Consider the following 16,991-nt stretch of genomic DNA (forward strand, 5'->3'; position numbering starts at 1 on the left):
GTATCTAGCGGGTGTCGTCAATTTATCGGTTGAAATGATGCAATTGAAATCTTCTCTTTTGAAACACAATAACTTACACAATAATATTAACACCTCTGGGTGCCAAAAATCGAATCAAAACAGTTTTTGGCACTCTAAGGTATCTGAAACGCTCGATGTAGGTATCTACAAAATATAACATAATAACAGCTGCTATTTTGGGAGTTAAAGAATTGACTTTGGTACGATTAAGTGAGAGGAAAAGAAATAAAACTCTTCTTTCTTCCTGCTAAATCACTAGATATAGGCCAGCTTATAGTAATTCACTGAAGAGACTTTTGTAAATTAATTCATTGTTACTTTAAAAATGAGTCAGAAGTATCGACTGGGCAGCGCTGCCAAAATATATCCCACAAGGTCACGGGAAAGTATGCGCTATGCAGTATTTTAGCGCCAACTGAGCTAACTATGAGTACATGCTTGGGCGGATCTGAATTGCATAGGGGTTAATTCATTTTACCTGCCTACATTTCTTTAGTTTCTACTATGACGGCTATAATATTTTTGGAATAAAGTGCCCAGGTAAGTGGGCATGAAATCTTTATTTTTGTTAAAAACGTAGCGTAAGTACGTAGGTACCTAGTTAGTTTTTCAAGGTTCCGCACCTGAAAGGTACCAAAGGGCCTTATTACTAAGCCTCGGCTGTCCGTCCGTCCGTCCGTCTGTTTGTCAACGGGCTCGTTTTCAACCTAGTAGAGAGTTGAAATTTTCAGAGAATGAATTTCTATTGCCGTTATAACAACAAATAATAAAAATTTAAAAATGGCCGTCATGAATATTAAAAAAAAAAAAAAACCCTTCGTGTGTGAGTCAGACTTGCACTTGACCGATTTTTTATCTATTATGAGAAACAATTCACGCAACAAAATATGCTTTATTTTAACTGAACGATATCTCTACTCAAAATCGATAAAAGTAGCTGATGTCCGTGTGTCCATTTTTGCAGTTATAACTAGCTTGAATGTGAGCTAACTCGATTGTTATTTAGATCATTAAAGTTCTGCAGTGCTAGCACAACAAGCGTGATAAGCCTTTTTCACGGCTTTTTCATAGACAAAGCGTTACAAACGTTCCTAAGCTGTGTAAGACAGATATGTAGCAATGACTGTTCCCTGCTGAAAGAGTTAAGAGGAAAACCATTGCGAATGACATAGACGATTTCACCTTCAAACTAGCAATTTTGACATGTCATGACCCTCTATTGACAATTAATCAAGCAGACATTTCAATCTGCGAAATTTACGCGGACTTTTAGTATTTTGACGTAGGAGGGTAAAAGATCCAGTACATGAACGAATAAGGACTACCCTGACATTGACCTAAAATTAAGGTATATGAGAATCGTTCTATATCTAATTTTTATATTTTGTGTGTCTATACACAGTAGGTATACACTCTTAAATTATTTAAATATCAAAAAATCAAATAAAATGCGTGGTATTAATTATTATAAATTATTTTATTTAAGAAAAGGATAAATTGCCAGAAAATGAACTGGGAATTTCAGTGAATGAACGAACTCTATCTAGTGCATAAACTCTCGATTCCTATTAATAAATAAATTCTTAAATATATTTTCGGCTTGGAATTCAAAAAAAATTGACAGATTTTCACAGTTTTTGACTTATTGTATATTTTTTTCTACATTTTGCGCGATAAATCAAACACTATTTTACATAATAGGTAATAATAAATAAAACCTGTTTTAGAATGTATAATAGAGCCCTTTCATATGATATTATCCCCTTTGGTATAGTTATCTTAGGTTGAAAGTCACCTAAATTTTCTGGAAAACAGTCTAAATGATTACAGAGAAAATGAAACTTAATGCCCATGTTGCACCCAAGTCGCTGGAAGTGCAACATCAGCTGCTGAATGTTTTGAGAGTAGTGAGAACAATATACCGTAACACATGTTATCAGATTTGTTCCTTTGAGTCGAGAAGCCACATGTTCTGATGCTTTTTAGACAATCTAAGATCTCTCATTAAGTGGTCCAAATCATTTTGATTGAATAGTCTAAGTTGAGATGTAAAAGTCACTACATCGTCACTACCTTCTGAAAGTTCTTGAAGTAGATTGGAGGTACTGGGTTGGGGCTGAGGTACAGATTTATCACCAGAAGTCAGAATCGTTCTAATTGTAGACTGCAAGTTACAATAGAGTCGCTTGGAACAATTTTTTTGCTGTTTCTTCTGGTTATATTCACAATGCAGAAATAATAATCATCATGGTGTTTAGATGGTTCGCGCCAAATTATAAGACTTTTTTTAGTAAAAGTAGGGTCTATTCTTATTTGCTCATAAACGCACATATAAAAATTTGGAGTCCAGGCCTTGCTGTTAGCTGCTAATGAGTTCTCAAAGTAGCCCGAGTATGCTTGTTTTACAAAGTTAGACACACTTGCACGACATTCTTTAATACGTACTCGCCACCAAATGGTACAAAAATGATTGGAATAACTTGCAGATGTTCTTCTTGATGTTCACCTCGATAAATTTTGGAAATTACTTGTGTGATCTTAATAAAGTGTGAACATACAAAGTGTGAGTATAGTGCAAAATATGGGGGTACCTGTATCTCAAAAACTAGAGCTGCTGTGTAAAAAATTAAAGTAGATCTGAAATCAGCGACGTCAAATTAGTAAGAAACAGTTTCAAAACCTAATAAAACAAAAAAGTTGAATTTTGTATGCCAGTGAAATGATTCGGAATCGGAAGCCACTTTATATATCGCGAAATTTGGAAATGTGGTCAAATTTTCGAAATCCATATTTATCAATGAAAAGCGACATAATTTTGTAAGTAGTACCTACTTACTTCAGTTTACTATTTTTGAACAGTTTCGCAGAGGTACAACAATCGGCCTCATTCAATCAGCCGCCATATTTATAGTAACAGGCAAATAAATACAATTAAGTATTGGAACTACAATACCTATGCTCCTAAATGTATCTTAAAAAACAAGTCTCATTCAGCGTTACAAGTGCAGAAGAGGAAGTAGACAGACGGATTAACATCAGTTCGAACAAGTACTGGGCACAAAAGGAAAGAATGAAAGGAGCTTACCCAGTACATCTTTAAAGATCCGTTACAGATACATGCATCCTGCCATGCCTCACCTATGCCAGCCAAACATGGGTCCAGACAAAGAATATAAAAAGAAATAGTGACTTGCTAAAGGGCGATGGCAAGGAGCATAACTTAAGGAAAAAATATTCAAAGTGAGAATTGAAGACATAAGAAAAAAGACAAAGCCTACAGACACCTTGAGACATGCCCTAAAACTGAAATGCAAATGGTCATATTGTATCGATTTTTACAGATGAAAGAAGGACAGGAAAAATCTCCCCTTGGCCAGGTCCAGCAGGTAAAAGAAAAATAGGTAGACCGAAGACGCGTTGGTCTAATGCTATTGTGCAAATCGCGAGAGAAAATTAGCTTGATAGTACCAAAGACAGAGAGAAATGGGGATACCCAAGAGGGATCCTTATCCAAGAAAGAAGAATACCAGAATAAATATTTAAAAAAAATCTAAAGAAAAATTAAACCGACTTCAAAAACCACAAACACTAAAAAGTAAAAATAATTTTAGTGATTGTGGTTTTTGAAGTCGGTTTTATTTTTCTTTTGAAAATTTTTTATTTCACAATTTTTAGTGGCCCCACTGTACTATAATATGCCATACCCAGTTAAAACCCTACTGTTTACTAAGATATTACACTGATCGCGAGCAATTTGCTCTTATCCATTGAGGAGTTCCGTTCTCCATCTCGGAAGATATTCATCAGATCTTCATCAAATTTATATGGGACCACCTGCGAAGTATACCAGTCAAACAAAAAAAAATCCAAATCGGTCCAGGCGTCTTTGAGTAATCGGAGAACATACATTAAAAAAAAAAGTTACCGAGGAATTCAGAACCTCTTCCTTTTTTTGAAGTCGGTTAAAAATATACTAAGATTTACTAACATGGTGTTATACCACAGAGTAGCGAACAGAGGCAAAGCTTCTAAGAAGCGAACAAAATTTATAACTATTTTGGTAGGGTTGGCACAGAAGGATACAATTTAATAAACAATAGGTATTTGTTCAACAAGATGGCAAAGTTTGTTTTTTGTTGTGATTGCTTAGTTTAAATATCGATCGATAGATCTAAATATCGATTTTGAACGAAATCAGTCACTTTACAAAGAATTATAAATGGTGCCAACTTTTTAAATTTTGGTAACAGTTTCCTATTTTGATCCCAGGGAGCTCTAAATATCGATTTTGAACGAAATCGGTCAATTAACAAAGAATTTCAAAATGGCGTCGACCTTTTTTAAATTTTGGTAACAGTTTCCTTTTTTGTGATCCCAGGGAGCTTTAAATATCGATTTTGAACGAAATCGGTCAATTAACAAAGAATTTCAAAATGGCGTCGACTTTTTTAAATTTTGGTAACAGTTTCTTATTTTGTGATCCCAGGGAGCTCTAAATATCGATTTTATACGAAATCGGTCAATTAACAAAGAATTTCAAAATGGCGTCGACTTTTTTAAATTTTGGTAACAGTTTCTTATTTTGTGATCCCAGGGAGCTCTAAATATCAATTTTGAACAAAATCGGTCAATTAACAAAGAATTTCAAAATGGCGTCGACTTTTTTAAATTTTGGTAACAGTTTCCTTTTTTGTGATGCCAGGGAGCTCTAAATATCGATTTTGAACGAAATCGGTCAATTAACAAAGAATTTCAAAATGGCGTCGACTTTTTTAAATTTTGGTAAGAGTTTCCTTTTTTGTGATCCCAGGGAGCTCTAAATATAGATTTTGAACGAAATCGGTCAATTAACAAAGAATTTCAAAATGGCGTCGACTTTTTTAAATTTTGGTAACAGTTTCCTTTTTTGTGATGCCAGGGAGCTCTAAATATTGATTTTGAACGAAATCGGTCAATTAACAAAGAATTTCAAAATGGCGTCGACTTTTTTAAATTTTGGTAACAGTTTCCTTTTTTGTGATCCCAGGGAGCTTTAAATATCGATTTTGAACGAAATCGGTCAATTAACAAAGAATTTCAAAATGGCGTCGACTTTTTTAAATTTTGGTAACAGTTTCTTATTTTGTGATGCCAGGGAGCTCTAAATATCGATTTTGTACGAAATCGGTCAATTAACAAAGAATTTCAAAATGGCGTCGACTTTTTTAAATTTTGGTAACAGTTTCTTATTTTGTGATCCCAGGGAGCTCTAAATATCGATTTTGAACGAAATTGGTCAATTAACAAAGAATTTCAAAATGGCGTCGACTTTTTTAAATTTTGGTAACAGTTTCTTATTTTGTGATCCCAGGGAGCTCTAAATATCAATTTTGAACAAAATCGGTCAATTAACAAAGAATTTCAAAATGGCGTCGACTTTTTTAAATTTTGGTAACAGTTTCCTTTTTTTGTGATGCCAGGGAGCTCTAAATATCGATTTTGAACGAAATCGGTCAATTAACAAAGAATTTCAAAATGGCGTCGACTTTTTTAAATTTTGGTAACAGTTTCTTATTTTGTGATGCCAGGGAGCTCTAAATATCGATTTTGTACGAAATCGGTCAATTAACAAAGAATTTCAAAATGGCGTCGACTTTTTTAAATTTTGGTAACAGTTTCTTATTTTGTGATCCCAGGGAGCTCTAAATATCGATTTTGAACGAAATTGGTCAATTAACAAAGAATTTCAAAATGGCGTCGACTTTTTTAAATTTTGGTAACAGTTTCTTATTTTGTGATCCCAGGGAGCTCTAAATATCAATTTTGAACAAAATCGGTCAATTAACAAAGAATTTCAAAATGGCGTCGACTTTTTTAAATTTTGGTAACAGTTTCCTTTTTTTGTGATGCCAGGGAGCTCTAAATATCGATTTTGAACGAAATCGGTCAATTAACAAAGAATTTCAAAATGGCGTCGACTTTTTTAAATTTTGGTAACAGTTTCCTTTTTTGTGATCCCAGGGAGCTCTAAATATAGATTTTGAACGAAATCGGTCAATTAACAAAGAATTTCAAAATGGCGTCGACTTTTTTAAATTTTGGTAACAGTTTCCTTTTTTGTGATGCCAGGGAGCTCTAAATATTGATTTTGAACGAAATCGGTCAATTAACAAAGAATTTCAAAATGGCGTCGACTTTTTTAAATTTTGGTAACAGTTTCCTTTTTTGTGATCCCAGGGAGCTTTAAATATCGATTTTGAACGAAATCGGTCAATTAACAAAGAATTTCAAAATGGCGTCGACTTTTTTAAATTTTGGTAACAGTTTCTTATTTTGTGATGCCAGGGAGCTCTAAATATCGATTTTGTACGAAGTCGGTCAATTAACAAAGAATTTCAAAATGGCGTCGACTTTTTTAAATTTTGGTAACAGTTTCTTATTTTGTGATCCCAGGGAGCTCTAAATATCGATTTTGAACGAAATTGGTCAATTAACAAAGAATTTCAAAATGGCGTCGACTTTTTTAAATTTTGATAACAGTTTCCTGTTTTGTGATCCCAGGGAGCTCTAAATATCGATTTTGAACGAAATCGGTGAATTGACAAAGAATTACAAAATGGCGTCGACTTTTTTAAATTTTGGTAACAGTTTCTTATTTTGTGATCCCAGGGAGCTCTAAATATCGATTTTGAACGAAATTGGTCAATTAACAAAGAATTTCAAAATGGCGTCGACTTTTTTAAATTTTGGTAACAGTTTCTTATTTTGTGATCCCAGGGAGCTCTAAATATCGATTTTGAACGAAATCGGTCAATTAACAAAGAATTTCAAAATGGCGTCGACTTTTTTAATTTTTGATAACAGTTTCCTGTTTTGTGATCCCAGGGAGCTCTAAATATCGATTTTGAACGAAATCGGTGAATTGACAAAGAATTACAAAATGGCGTCGACTTTTTTAAATTTTGGTAAACGTTTCTTATTTTGTGATCCCAGGGAGCTCTAAATATCGATTTTGAAAGAAATCAGTCAATTAACAAAGAATTTCAAAATGGCGTCGACTTTTTTAAATTTTGGTAACAGTTTCTTATTTTGTGATCCCAGGGAGCTCTAAATATCGATTTTGAACGAAATCGGTCAATTAACAAAGAATTTCAAAATGGCGTCGACTTTTTTAAATTTTGGTAAGAGTTTCCTGTTTTGTGATCCCAGGGAGCTCTAAATATCGATTTTGAACGAAATCGGTGAATTGACAAAGAATTACAAAATGGCGTCAACTTTTTTAAATTTTGGTAACAGTTTCTTATTTTGTGATCCCAGGGAGCTCTAAATATCGATTTTGAACGAAATCGGTCAATTAACAAAGAATTTCAAAATGGCGTCGACTTTTTTAAATTTTGGTAACAGTTTCTTATTTCGTGATCCCAGGGAGCTCTAAATATCGATTTTGAACGGAATCGGTCAATTAACAAAGAATTTCAAAATGGCGCCACCTGTTTTAAATTTTGGTAACAATTTCCTGTTTTGTGATCCTAGGGATCCTCAGATATTGATTTTGAACAAAATCTATGACAGTTCAAGAAAATAGATTTTAAACACTATTTAAATTATTATCATTAACATTAAATTAAATGAAAACACGACGCGCGACGTGTACTGCAGCCCCTGAGCTTGAGCACAGGCCGAGCCGGTATAAACCGATTTCTCTCCGTACGCGACGTAGCGCCTGTGCTCACGCACACACGCGCCTCAAGCTTGTAGTAGTGTACCTATCGTAGCGCGCTTGTATGAAGCTTTGACTCTGTTCGCTACTCATGTGGTTATACAACGCAATACCACACTCACAAACACTCGTACAAACATACAGACAAGTATATACTCACACACACTCACACACACACATGGACACACACGCACTTTTGAACGGTTTGAACGGAACACGGTTTTGAAATTGAAATTGAAAACAGTGTAAGAATTTGTAAGAAAATATTTAAAAAAGGTATATCAGCCGGTTTTTTATTCCAGCTCTTAATACATGTAAAAACGTCCAATCTGTTCATTTACTCGAGCCTTTACCCTAGTACCTAATTATATCGACCGCCCCATATCAAAACAAAGTAAATGTCATTTTTCCGAAAATCGTTTTATGTCATAAGCCTAACTTTCATAGTATGTCCCGTTGTATTAAATAAATAAATAAAATAAAATAAAATCGTTTTATTGCAGGTTAGGGACCCATATAAACAGTAAAAAATACAAAATATAATATAAAAATTAAAATAGTTTAAAATGAAATAGTTAGTCATTTTACGTTAGGGATCTGGTGTACCCGTAGCCAGTGTTTATAGAACACATTGTCAGGGGACGCCTGAGCGACGACTTTAAGCATCTTATTTTTAGAATTGCGGACTGTTTCCCAGAAACCCGCAATTCTATTTCGTATAATGGCGTAGTAGTCCGGGACTCCAGCGTCGGCGAACATGCCCGACGCACTACAATACCTTGGCATTTTTAATAAAATGCGAAGGGCATCATTATACTGTACCCTGAGGATGTTAAAAGATCTTTTGGTGTAATTGATCCATAGTTGTGAAGTATAAAAACTCATACAATAAGCTTTAAACAATGTAACTTTAACATCCTCAGAGCACCGAGCAAATCGGCGAGCGAGCATGTTGCACCGTATTGCCAGTGACCTTCGCTCTCGTTCTATATCAAAATCGTCGCTCAGGGATCCCGTTAACATGTGTCCGAGATACCTGAACTGTTGCACCACCTGAACTGGTGTTCCATCTAACAAAACTGGTGGTATCCTCTCCGGGCCTTTACCAGCTCTAAAAATCAACATTTCTGATTTGCGTACATTGTATTTTAATCCATGTCTCAAGGCGTAACCTTCGCAGATCGATACTAATTTACGGAGACCGTTTATTGAGGGGCTAAGCAGCACCATGTCATCGGCGTAACTTAAGTTGTTAAAACAAACTCCGTCAATATGACAACCGATGCCAGTACCACTTAGCTCCTCAATCAGGTCATCAACGTATAGATTGAACAGGTCCGGAGAGGTTAAACCGCCCTGACGTACACCACACTCTAGTCTAAACTCACTAGAGGCTGTGTCGCCCCAACGCACAATGTTCGTTTGGTTCTCATACCAGTATCTCATCAGCCCGACAATACTGCTATGTACATTTGAGTCGCGCATTTTTCTCCATAATATATTATAATTAACAAGATCAAATGCGCGAGTCAGATCCAAGAAACACGCATACACCGATGTATCACGACTTTTATAGTAATTTACGACGTGCTTCAGAGACAGAATTGCCGAGTCTGTAGAGAGACCGGGACGAAAACCAAACTGAGCATCACTAATCTGTACATTCTTCATCAGTTCAGGCTGCAACAACCGCTCAAGTACCTTGCCGGCAATTGTCCCCAGCGAAATGGGCCTATAGTTAGCTATACTGGACATATCGCCCGTCTTGTTTTTTGGCACAGGAACCACTACCGTCTTTAACATATCTGCAGGAAGATAACCATGTTTAATGCACATATTAAAGAGCGTTGACAAGGCCTCATACAATTTGTTTCCAGCGTATAACATGTGCTCAACACTCAGACCATCATGGCCTGGTGATTTACCACGTTTCATATCTTTAATCGTTCGGAATATATCAGTTGGACTAAAGTGTACTGTTTTAGGTGATGGTGACAAAGGCTGAGAGTGGAGCACATGTGCAACGTCTAATGGTTTCACGGAGAAATGTTTTGCAAACATGTTGGCTATCTCCCTGCTGTCCTGTACGTTACTGACACTCACTGGCCTACTTTCTTTTTTATTTAATGATTTAGTCGCTTTCCAAAACTGTGTAAAATTTTTGTCAGCTCTATGCGTCGCTAAAATGTCCATTTTTATAGCTTCCTCATTATTCTGGCACCATTTTAATTTCTTTTTAAATATAGCACGAGTCTTTGTCATGTCATTATATATTTCTCCACTACTGGGCTTACCACAGTCTATCCAAAACTTAAAACACAGTCTTGCAGTTTGATAATACTCTTTTACGTGATGATTCCAGCCAACTAGTTGTTTTTTATGGCGGAATTTGTGTACACCAGATCCCGAATATTTACTATTAATAGCTGCATATTTTAAAATACCAATAACATTATTGTAAAAATTATTAATAAAATCTAAAACATCGTTAGAACTATCTAAGTCGTTTGTATCACAGTGACTAGATTCGAGTAACTTATTAAAATTTTCAGTACATAAATTAGTATACATATTTATTTCATCTGCATTTCTCTGTCCCCATCTTATGTCTTTATGTAAGTTATCATTATTACACTCCTTATTATCTACTTTTTTAGTCATTAGCTTAATATCACAGTTAACAAATAGTGGGAAGTGGTCAGACCAACTAACACCATTATCCACACACACACACACAACTGTATTTTTTGCGGCAATAGTTGTCAGGCAATGATCCAACCACTTGGTCGTTCCATGGGACTCACTTAGGAAGGAAAACGTTCCAGAGTCTGCTCCTAATACATCTATATCTGCACAAACCCAAGTCTGCTCCTCACAAAATGACAGCATCTCTTTGCCGAATCTAGCTGAGGGGTGTGCATTGTAGTCACCAAGCATAAATACGGTCTCAATCCCACATTCTTCAATCACCGCACTCATCCTGCCAAGAATGTCCGTGAACTCTGGCAAATTATCTTCTATATCAACAGGCATATATACGTTGAAGAGTAATAAATGGCGATCCACAGAACTAATTTTGACCGCCGCCAACCTATCACTCTCACAATCCACTACGGTCACATTATCAAAAAGAGACTTACGCCACATGATAGTTAAACCTCCGTAGGGACGTCCGCGCAATATCCCAGCTGAGGAGTCCACGGATGATTTCGAAAATGATGCGAAACTATCATCTATTTGATGTACAAAGTTGAGGTCGTGCTGGAGAAGCCACGTTTCCTGAAGAGCGATAATATCAGCGGTTTTACAAATTTTTCTTACGGCATCTATGGAACGCTTAATGCTTTTACAATTAAGCGAAGCCATACGGATTATGTTAGTTTGTAGATCATTAGACTGTACTGGCATTATCGATTGTATTTGGTGGCGTTCTTCGTGTATCGTTCTTTGTACCGTCTATATACCAACCCAGCAGGCCAAAACTTGCCATCCAAAAAGATGTCAAGTTTTCGGGTAGGTATCGTAACTTTAAAAGAGTTAAAGGATGTTTCGTTTCTCTGTTTGAGTTGCTCGACACTTATGCATTCCTCACCCATGTCAGCAATGTGCTCTAAAATATTATCCACAGAGACCGATTTCTGGGCACGAGAAATATATATGGAGCACTGGGTATCCGCTACTTGAATTTTACACTGCGTGTCTGAGGTTCCTCGCATATTTCTTAATTTGCGCGTCTTAAATTTATTCACTACAACCGTAAATGACGCATTTTTATCATCCGGCATTGTTTCTTTATAACTCGATGCAGGTCTCGCTATGACAGGCTCAGCGTCAGCTGATACGCTGGATTGACCCGAAGTTACACGAGCCATTCGTGCGCTATTTGCTTGGCGCGGTCGAGCCGTTTTGAATACGATGTCACGGTAGGTAGGCGTATGCGCCACTTCGGTGCAAGGCGCGTGTGTGCGTGCAGGCGGTGGTACTGCCACAAGCGGAAGCGATTTCGACGGTGATGTTGGACTTACTCTCTTATGAACGTTATTACGATAGTTCGGGGTAATCGAGCTCCGTGCTGTTGTCGCAAGAGTAGGTTCCTGTGCACTCACAAGTGATGGTGGGGTCAAAGGTATTAATGAAGAATTCCTCTTCTTAGGAGTCGTCATATTTAACTTTTGTATTTGTTCAACAACGGAGTTGCGTATCTCAGCAAGCTCCGCACTCATTTTCGTCTGAAATTCTGAGAGTTCGTTCTTCATACCCGTCATATCCTTCAAAAGTCGCGTGACATCAACGTGGTCAAATGAAACCGGTGGCAACCGATTGATGTCTTTGGCAACAAAATTAGGCTGCGCGTCGGGGTCCACTTCTTTTAGTAATCTAATAACGTCCTTGATATTGCGTTTTTTCTTGTCTTCTCCTTTGCGCTGCACATGTCTCACTTTATCACCGCACGAGTTATACAAAATACTTTTTCCAGCTTCAATTTCTGCGTCCGTAAAGTTGGTACTACAAATTTGGGTGATGCTTTGTTCATCTAGAATGTCCAATTTGTTCTGCACAAACGTAAGAAATTCATTAATTATGATAATTGCTTGGCCCGCCATATCTTCTGAGTTGGGCCAGCGTCTTAGATAACATTATGCATTGTGCACACAGTGAACTAAACTACAGTGCGCAGCGCAGCGCACGTCCACCCAACAACGCGATCGCAACCGCACTGATATTGTAAGGACACCCACATTAAAGTAAAATTAAAAGCTAGTAAGTCGCTTTGACCTCTGTCTTTCTGTCCGTCTGTCCGTCTGTCGTGTCTGTCAAGAAAACCTATAGGGTATTTCCCGTTAACCTAGAATTATGGGCAGGTAGATAGGTCTCAACTCTCATAGCCCAAGTAAAGGAATAAATCTGAAAACAAATTTCGTGATTCTAGATCAACGGGAAGTACTGTATAGGTTTTCTTTACGGACGGACAAACGGACAGACAACAAAGTGATCCTTTAAGAGCTCCGTTTTTCATTTTGAGGTACGGAACCCTAAAAAAGAAAATGATGCAATGTAATGAATAAATGTGTAGGCAAGTCTTCACACTAAAATATTTAAACCCCTTTAATTTAAAAACTGTCATAGCCTAGTGGTTAGAACGTCCGCCTCCTAATCGAAGGTCGGGGGTTCGATCCTGGAATCACGTTCTACTAACTTTTCAGTTATGTGCGTTTTAAGCAATTTAATATCACTTGCTTTAACGGCGAAGGAAAACATCGTGAGGAAACCTGCATACCTGCAAGTTTTCCATGTTCTCAAAGGTGTGTTCCTAAACTTCTCTTGAATTTAAACCACTTACTAGGTTTTGATCTGAGAAAGAAATTTGACATTAATTGACAAAATTGAGAGACCTAAGCTTGTATAAGAACACAGAAGTGTCATAATTCGTGTTCACTTTGCCTAACGTCTCTCAGAGAGCAGAGAGAGATTTAAACTGTTTCTTATAATCACTGGCCATATTTCAAATGCGAAAGTGTGTTTGTTGGTTTAATATTTAATCACACTGCAACGGAGCAACCAGTCGACGTGGTTTTTTTGCATGGATACATTTAAAGACCTAGAGACTGACATCTCTCTCCGCATCGTATTCTTTATTGCTGAGGGTTGTGACCTCTTACCATTATTCCTACATCTAATGGTAGGTTTTCTTGGGATAATAATGTGGTGGATTCAAAGAGCCTACGGAACTCGACTAGAAAAACGAGATTTTGACTCTTAGGTTTAACGGTTATGAATTATTATCAGTGATAAAATTTATTAGCGCTGCCAGGTAAAATGACATTTATCTCAGAAAATCAAAGAGTTTCCACGAGATTTTTTCCAAGGTTGCGCTACTAAGTACATATATTATGAAGAGGAAAGGTTTGTTTATTTGTTATCGATAAACTCTGAAACTACTGAACTACTTGCACTAAAGACATAATCATCAACATCAACCGACAGACGTCCACAGTGAATATAGGTCTTTAATAGGGTCTTCCACATGCTACGGGTTTGCGCCGCCTGAATCTTTGCGCTTGCGCTTGACGACAATCATGCTTTAAAGAAAGCAGTGATGAGGTCCAAGTAGGAGCACGCTTACCTAGAAGATGCCTATTCACTCTTGGCTTTCAGGTATCTAAGGTATATATGGCAGGAAACACGGCCCCCGAAATGGCGTTCCAACCTTTAGGCTCTCCCCATTGCCCGCAGCATGAATCTGAGCTTTCTTATGAGACCCATGGTTATATTATGTACATATAATATCTCATAAGAAAGCTCTAACACACAATCCAGCTAAGTAAGTCCAATTTCGAAAAAAGCTAGCTAGCCGACAAATCTAACTCAGGCAGCCTTCGGGAATCTTCGAGATGTCTCTCGTCCAAAATTCCTCAATGCTTGAAGACCAGTCTTTGAATAGTGCATATTGTCAGTGATGAAATATGGATCCGAAATATAGGTCTTTTTTTTGTACACAGGAAATGCCTGACGCATACCCCTCCGTCATGTGGGGCTTGCACCAAACTTGCACTACTACGAAATCCATTTCGGAACACGGCACCCGGGACGAGGCGCGCTATCTCCTAGAAAACATAGGTATAATACCTATTTAGAACACTTACTATCTGTCATCATAATCTATGACAACCTCCGAGTATTTACCTGGTAAAACCGTAACTTTAGAATCAAATTTAGTATATAAGCAGGCTTCATTTAGAAATGAAAAAATCCCTATTTTATTTTTCAACGATTATAAACACAACTTTCATTCAAAAATAATAAGCTTAAATTCATTTTAAATAATATTTTGCGACGAAATGACGCGCGCAGTCCGCCCGTCATGAGAGTCCAGTGGACACTGAATCCCATAGAGCGCCTGCAAGAAAATAAATAGCACAGGAAGTTTTTTGGTTAGTTTTAGATTATTTAAGAAATGAAAAACATTTAGTATAAAACTAACAATTAAAATTGATTGCTAAACCTAAACATATCATTTTCTGGAGGTTGGCTTCAAAGTGTCAAGATGTTAAAGAAAATTTTTACAGAACAAGTTGCGAACAGCAATGTTTTCAACTTGTTTTTTTTTATTTATTGGGATAATGTATACAAAATTAAAAGAAGTACTTATAATCTTCACAAACTGAAGTTTTTAATTGCATGTATTTAATAGCTGTTAATGCTTTAGAAAAATAAACAATTCACTTCAAAGTACAGCATTTTTGCGATTTGTCAAATAGCCATAGTCTTAAAATAAAATAATACTCAATAATACCTACCGTCATCATGCAATACATGAAGACCAATCAAAATCAATATATTTTTTCTGGCTTTTGTGAACTCTTCTTTTGTTTTATGCCCTATCCAAACACATTCTTTTTACGCACGAAGTCACAATACTTCGGGAATGAGATGGCAAAATGAAACGAAAAAGGTAACAGGAAAAACGCGACCAAGGCTGTTCAAGACGGAACAAGGAAAAAATTTATGGATACTTACCTACCTACTTTCGTCGGATGACTTGTCTTTTTAAGTTTTTCATTATTATTAAAAGTACGAGCTTCATTAGGGTCTTACCTGCTAGTATTAGGTAAATGACTCTATATTGTATCCTACTAATATTATAATAATGCGAAATTTGTCCTTCAATCATGCCACAACGGACCATTAGATCGAGGTATTTTTAGCATGGATATATTTGAAGACTGGTTTTTCTATGTGCTCTGCCCATTGCCACTTCAGCTTCAACACCCGCATACTCTAGTTCTCCTACGGATCTCCTCATTACTGATTTGATCACATAGAGTAAGTATAGCTCTCTCCATTTCTCAGTGAGCAATGGAGAGAGCTCTCTCCATTTCTCAGTGAGCGATGGAGAGAGCTACGCTTGGTATATGTCCCAAGGTGCTGGAATAGCCACCTTGCACCGGAAAGAGCAGCGTTGAACGATCCTTCACTAGGTGGAAGGACGACGCCAGACGAGTCGCAGGGAGCCGCTGGATTCAGGCGGCGCAAGACCGTGGCGTGTAGATGCCTCCACAAGAGACCATCTCCAGCCGTAGACGTCTACTTATTGTTGATGACGATCATGAATTAATTAAATGAGATCACGTAACGGTGACAAATCAAAGAGCTTGTTTTTCAATCAAACCAAAGGGCTTGCTGAGGTGGAACGGGCATGAATGAACTAATGGGCTGTAAAACGAAATTGGTCACGTAGAAATATTCCACGGGTTACGGGGTAAATATTTCATTTCCTTTCGACTGTGGACCGAATACATCCTTTTCAGGGTTATTATTAAGCCCTATTATTAAGCCTTCGCTATCCGTCCGCCTGTCCGTCCGCCTGTCCGTCCGCCTGTCCGTCCGCCTGTCCGTCTACCTGTCCATCCGTCTGTCTGTCTATTAGCGGGCTATATATCTCAAAAACTGTAAAAGGTAGAGAGTTGAAATGTTCACAGAGTGTGTATTTTAACAAATACCTAATGAAAATTTAAAAATTACCGCTATGCGAATAAAAAAAATTAAAAGGGTTATTTCTTGTACGCGCACTTTTTAAAGTTCCATGCTACAAAAGGAAAAAGGAACACTAAGGCAAATTGTACGACCGCCAACAATCACCGAGAAACGACTTGAACTAAATACATACATAAATACATAGACTGCTAAAATCATAACGCTTCTTTTTGGCTTTGCCGCAGTTGGGTGAAAATTATTCATTTAATTGTAAACTGCGCGAGTGTCGTAGCCAAAATTTTTCTTAAGCCACTGAGTAAGACAAAGTAAGTAGTAAGTACCCAATTAAAGTATATTGCTCTAAGAAAATATCAGGCAACTTCCGAAAAAAATTGTTGCTTATTTAGCCCAGATGTGAAGAGTAGCCAACTCATCGTTTTGATAGCCCTTAAAATCAATTCGGCCCTGTAAAAATGTAAACTAATTTGGGCCTATAGGGACGCCTGTAGGATTTTGCCTAAAATACATTTCTGATGAAAATATGGGTTACAGAATTTACAATGTTTAAGTATAAAACAAAAGTATTATAATATTTTAAAACTTTACTGCAACTTAGTCTGCATGGGTTTAGGTTTCATAGAATCCCAAGAGAACTTTTCGATACTTTTTATCCCGGATGAAAAGTAGCCTTTATTTGTATTCGGGATGCAAACTATTCCTGTACCAAATATATTTTGATGTCCACGACTTCATTCCCGTCCGTGAAATCAGGTTTTTAGAAATTCCTTGCCGCCCG

The 16,991-nt window shown here is 37.0% G+C and overlaps 1 protein-coding gene across 1 annotated transcript; it reads right to left on the reverse strand.

Annotated features, from left to right (window-relative positions):
* Positions 1–11,127: 11,127 nt before the first annotated feature.
* LOC123873434 lies at positions 11,128–12,324 on the reverse strand. The gene has a single exon (XM_045918279.1). It carries the CDS (start codon positions 12,322–12,324, stop codon positions 11,128–11,130), a length of 1,197 nt encoding a protein of 398 aa, XP_045774235.1.
* Between the last annotated feature and the right edge of the window lie 4,667 nt (positions 12,325–16,991).

This window comes from Maniola jurtina, chromosome 16, assembly GCF_905333055.1.
Source record: "Maniola jurtina chromosome 16, ilManJurt1.1, whole genome shotgun sequence".
NCBI lineage: Eukaryota > Metazoa > Arthropoda > Insecta > Lepidoptera > Nymphalidae > Maniola > Maniola jurtina.

Coding starts and splice junctions, on each gene's coding strand:
- LOC123873434 (XM_045918279.1), bottom strand. CDS start 12,324: ATGGCGGGCCAAGCAATTATCATAATTAATGAATTTCTTACGTTTGTG.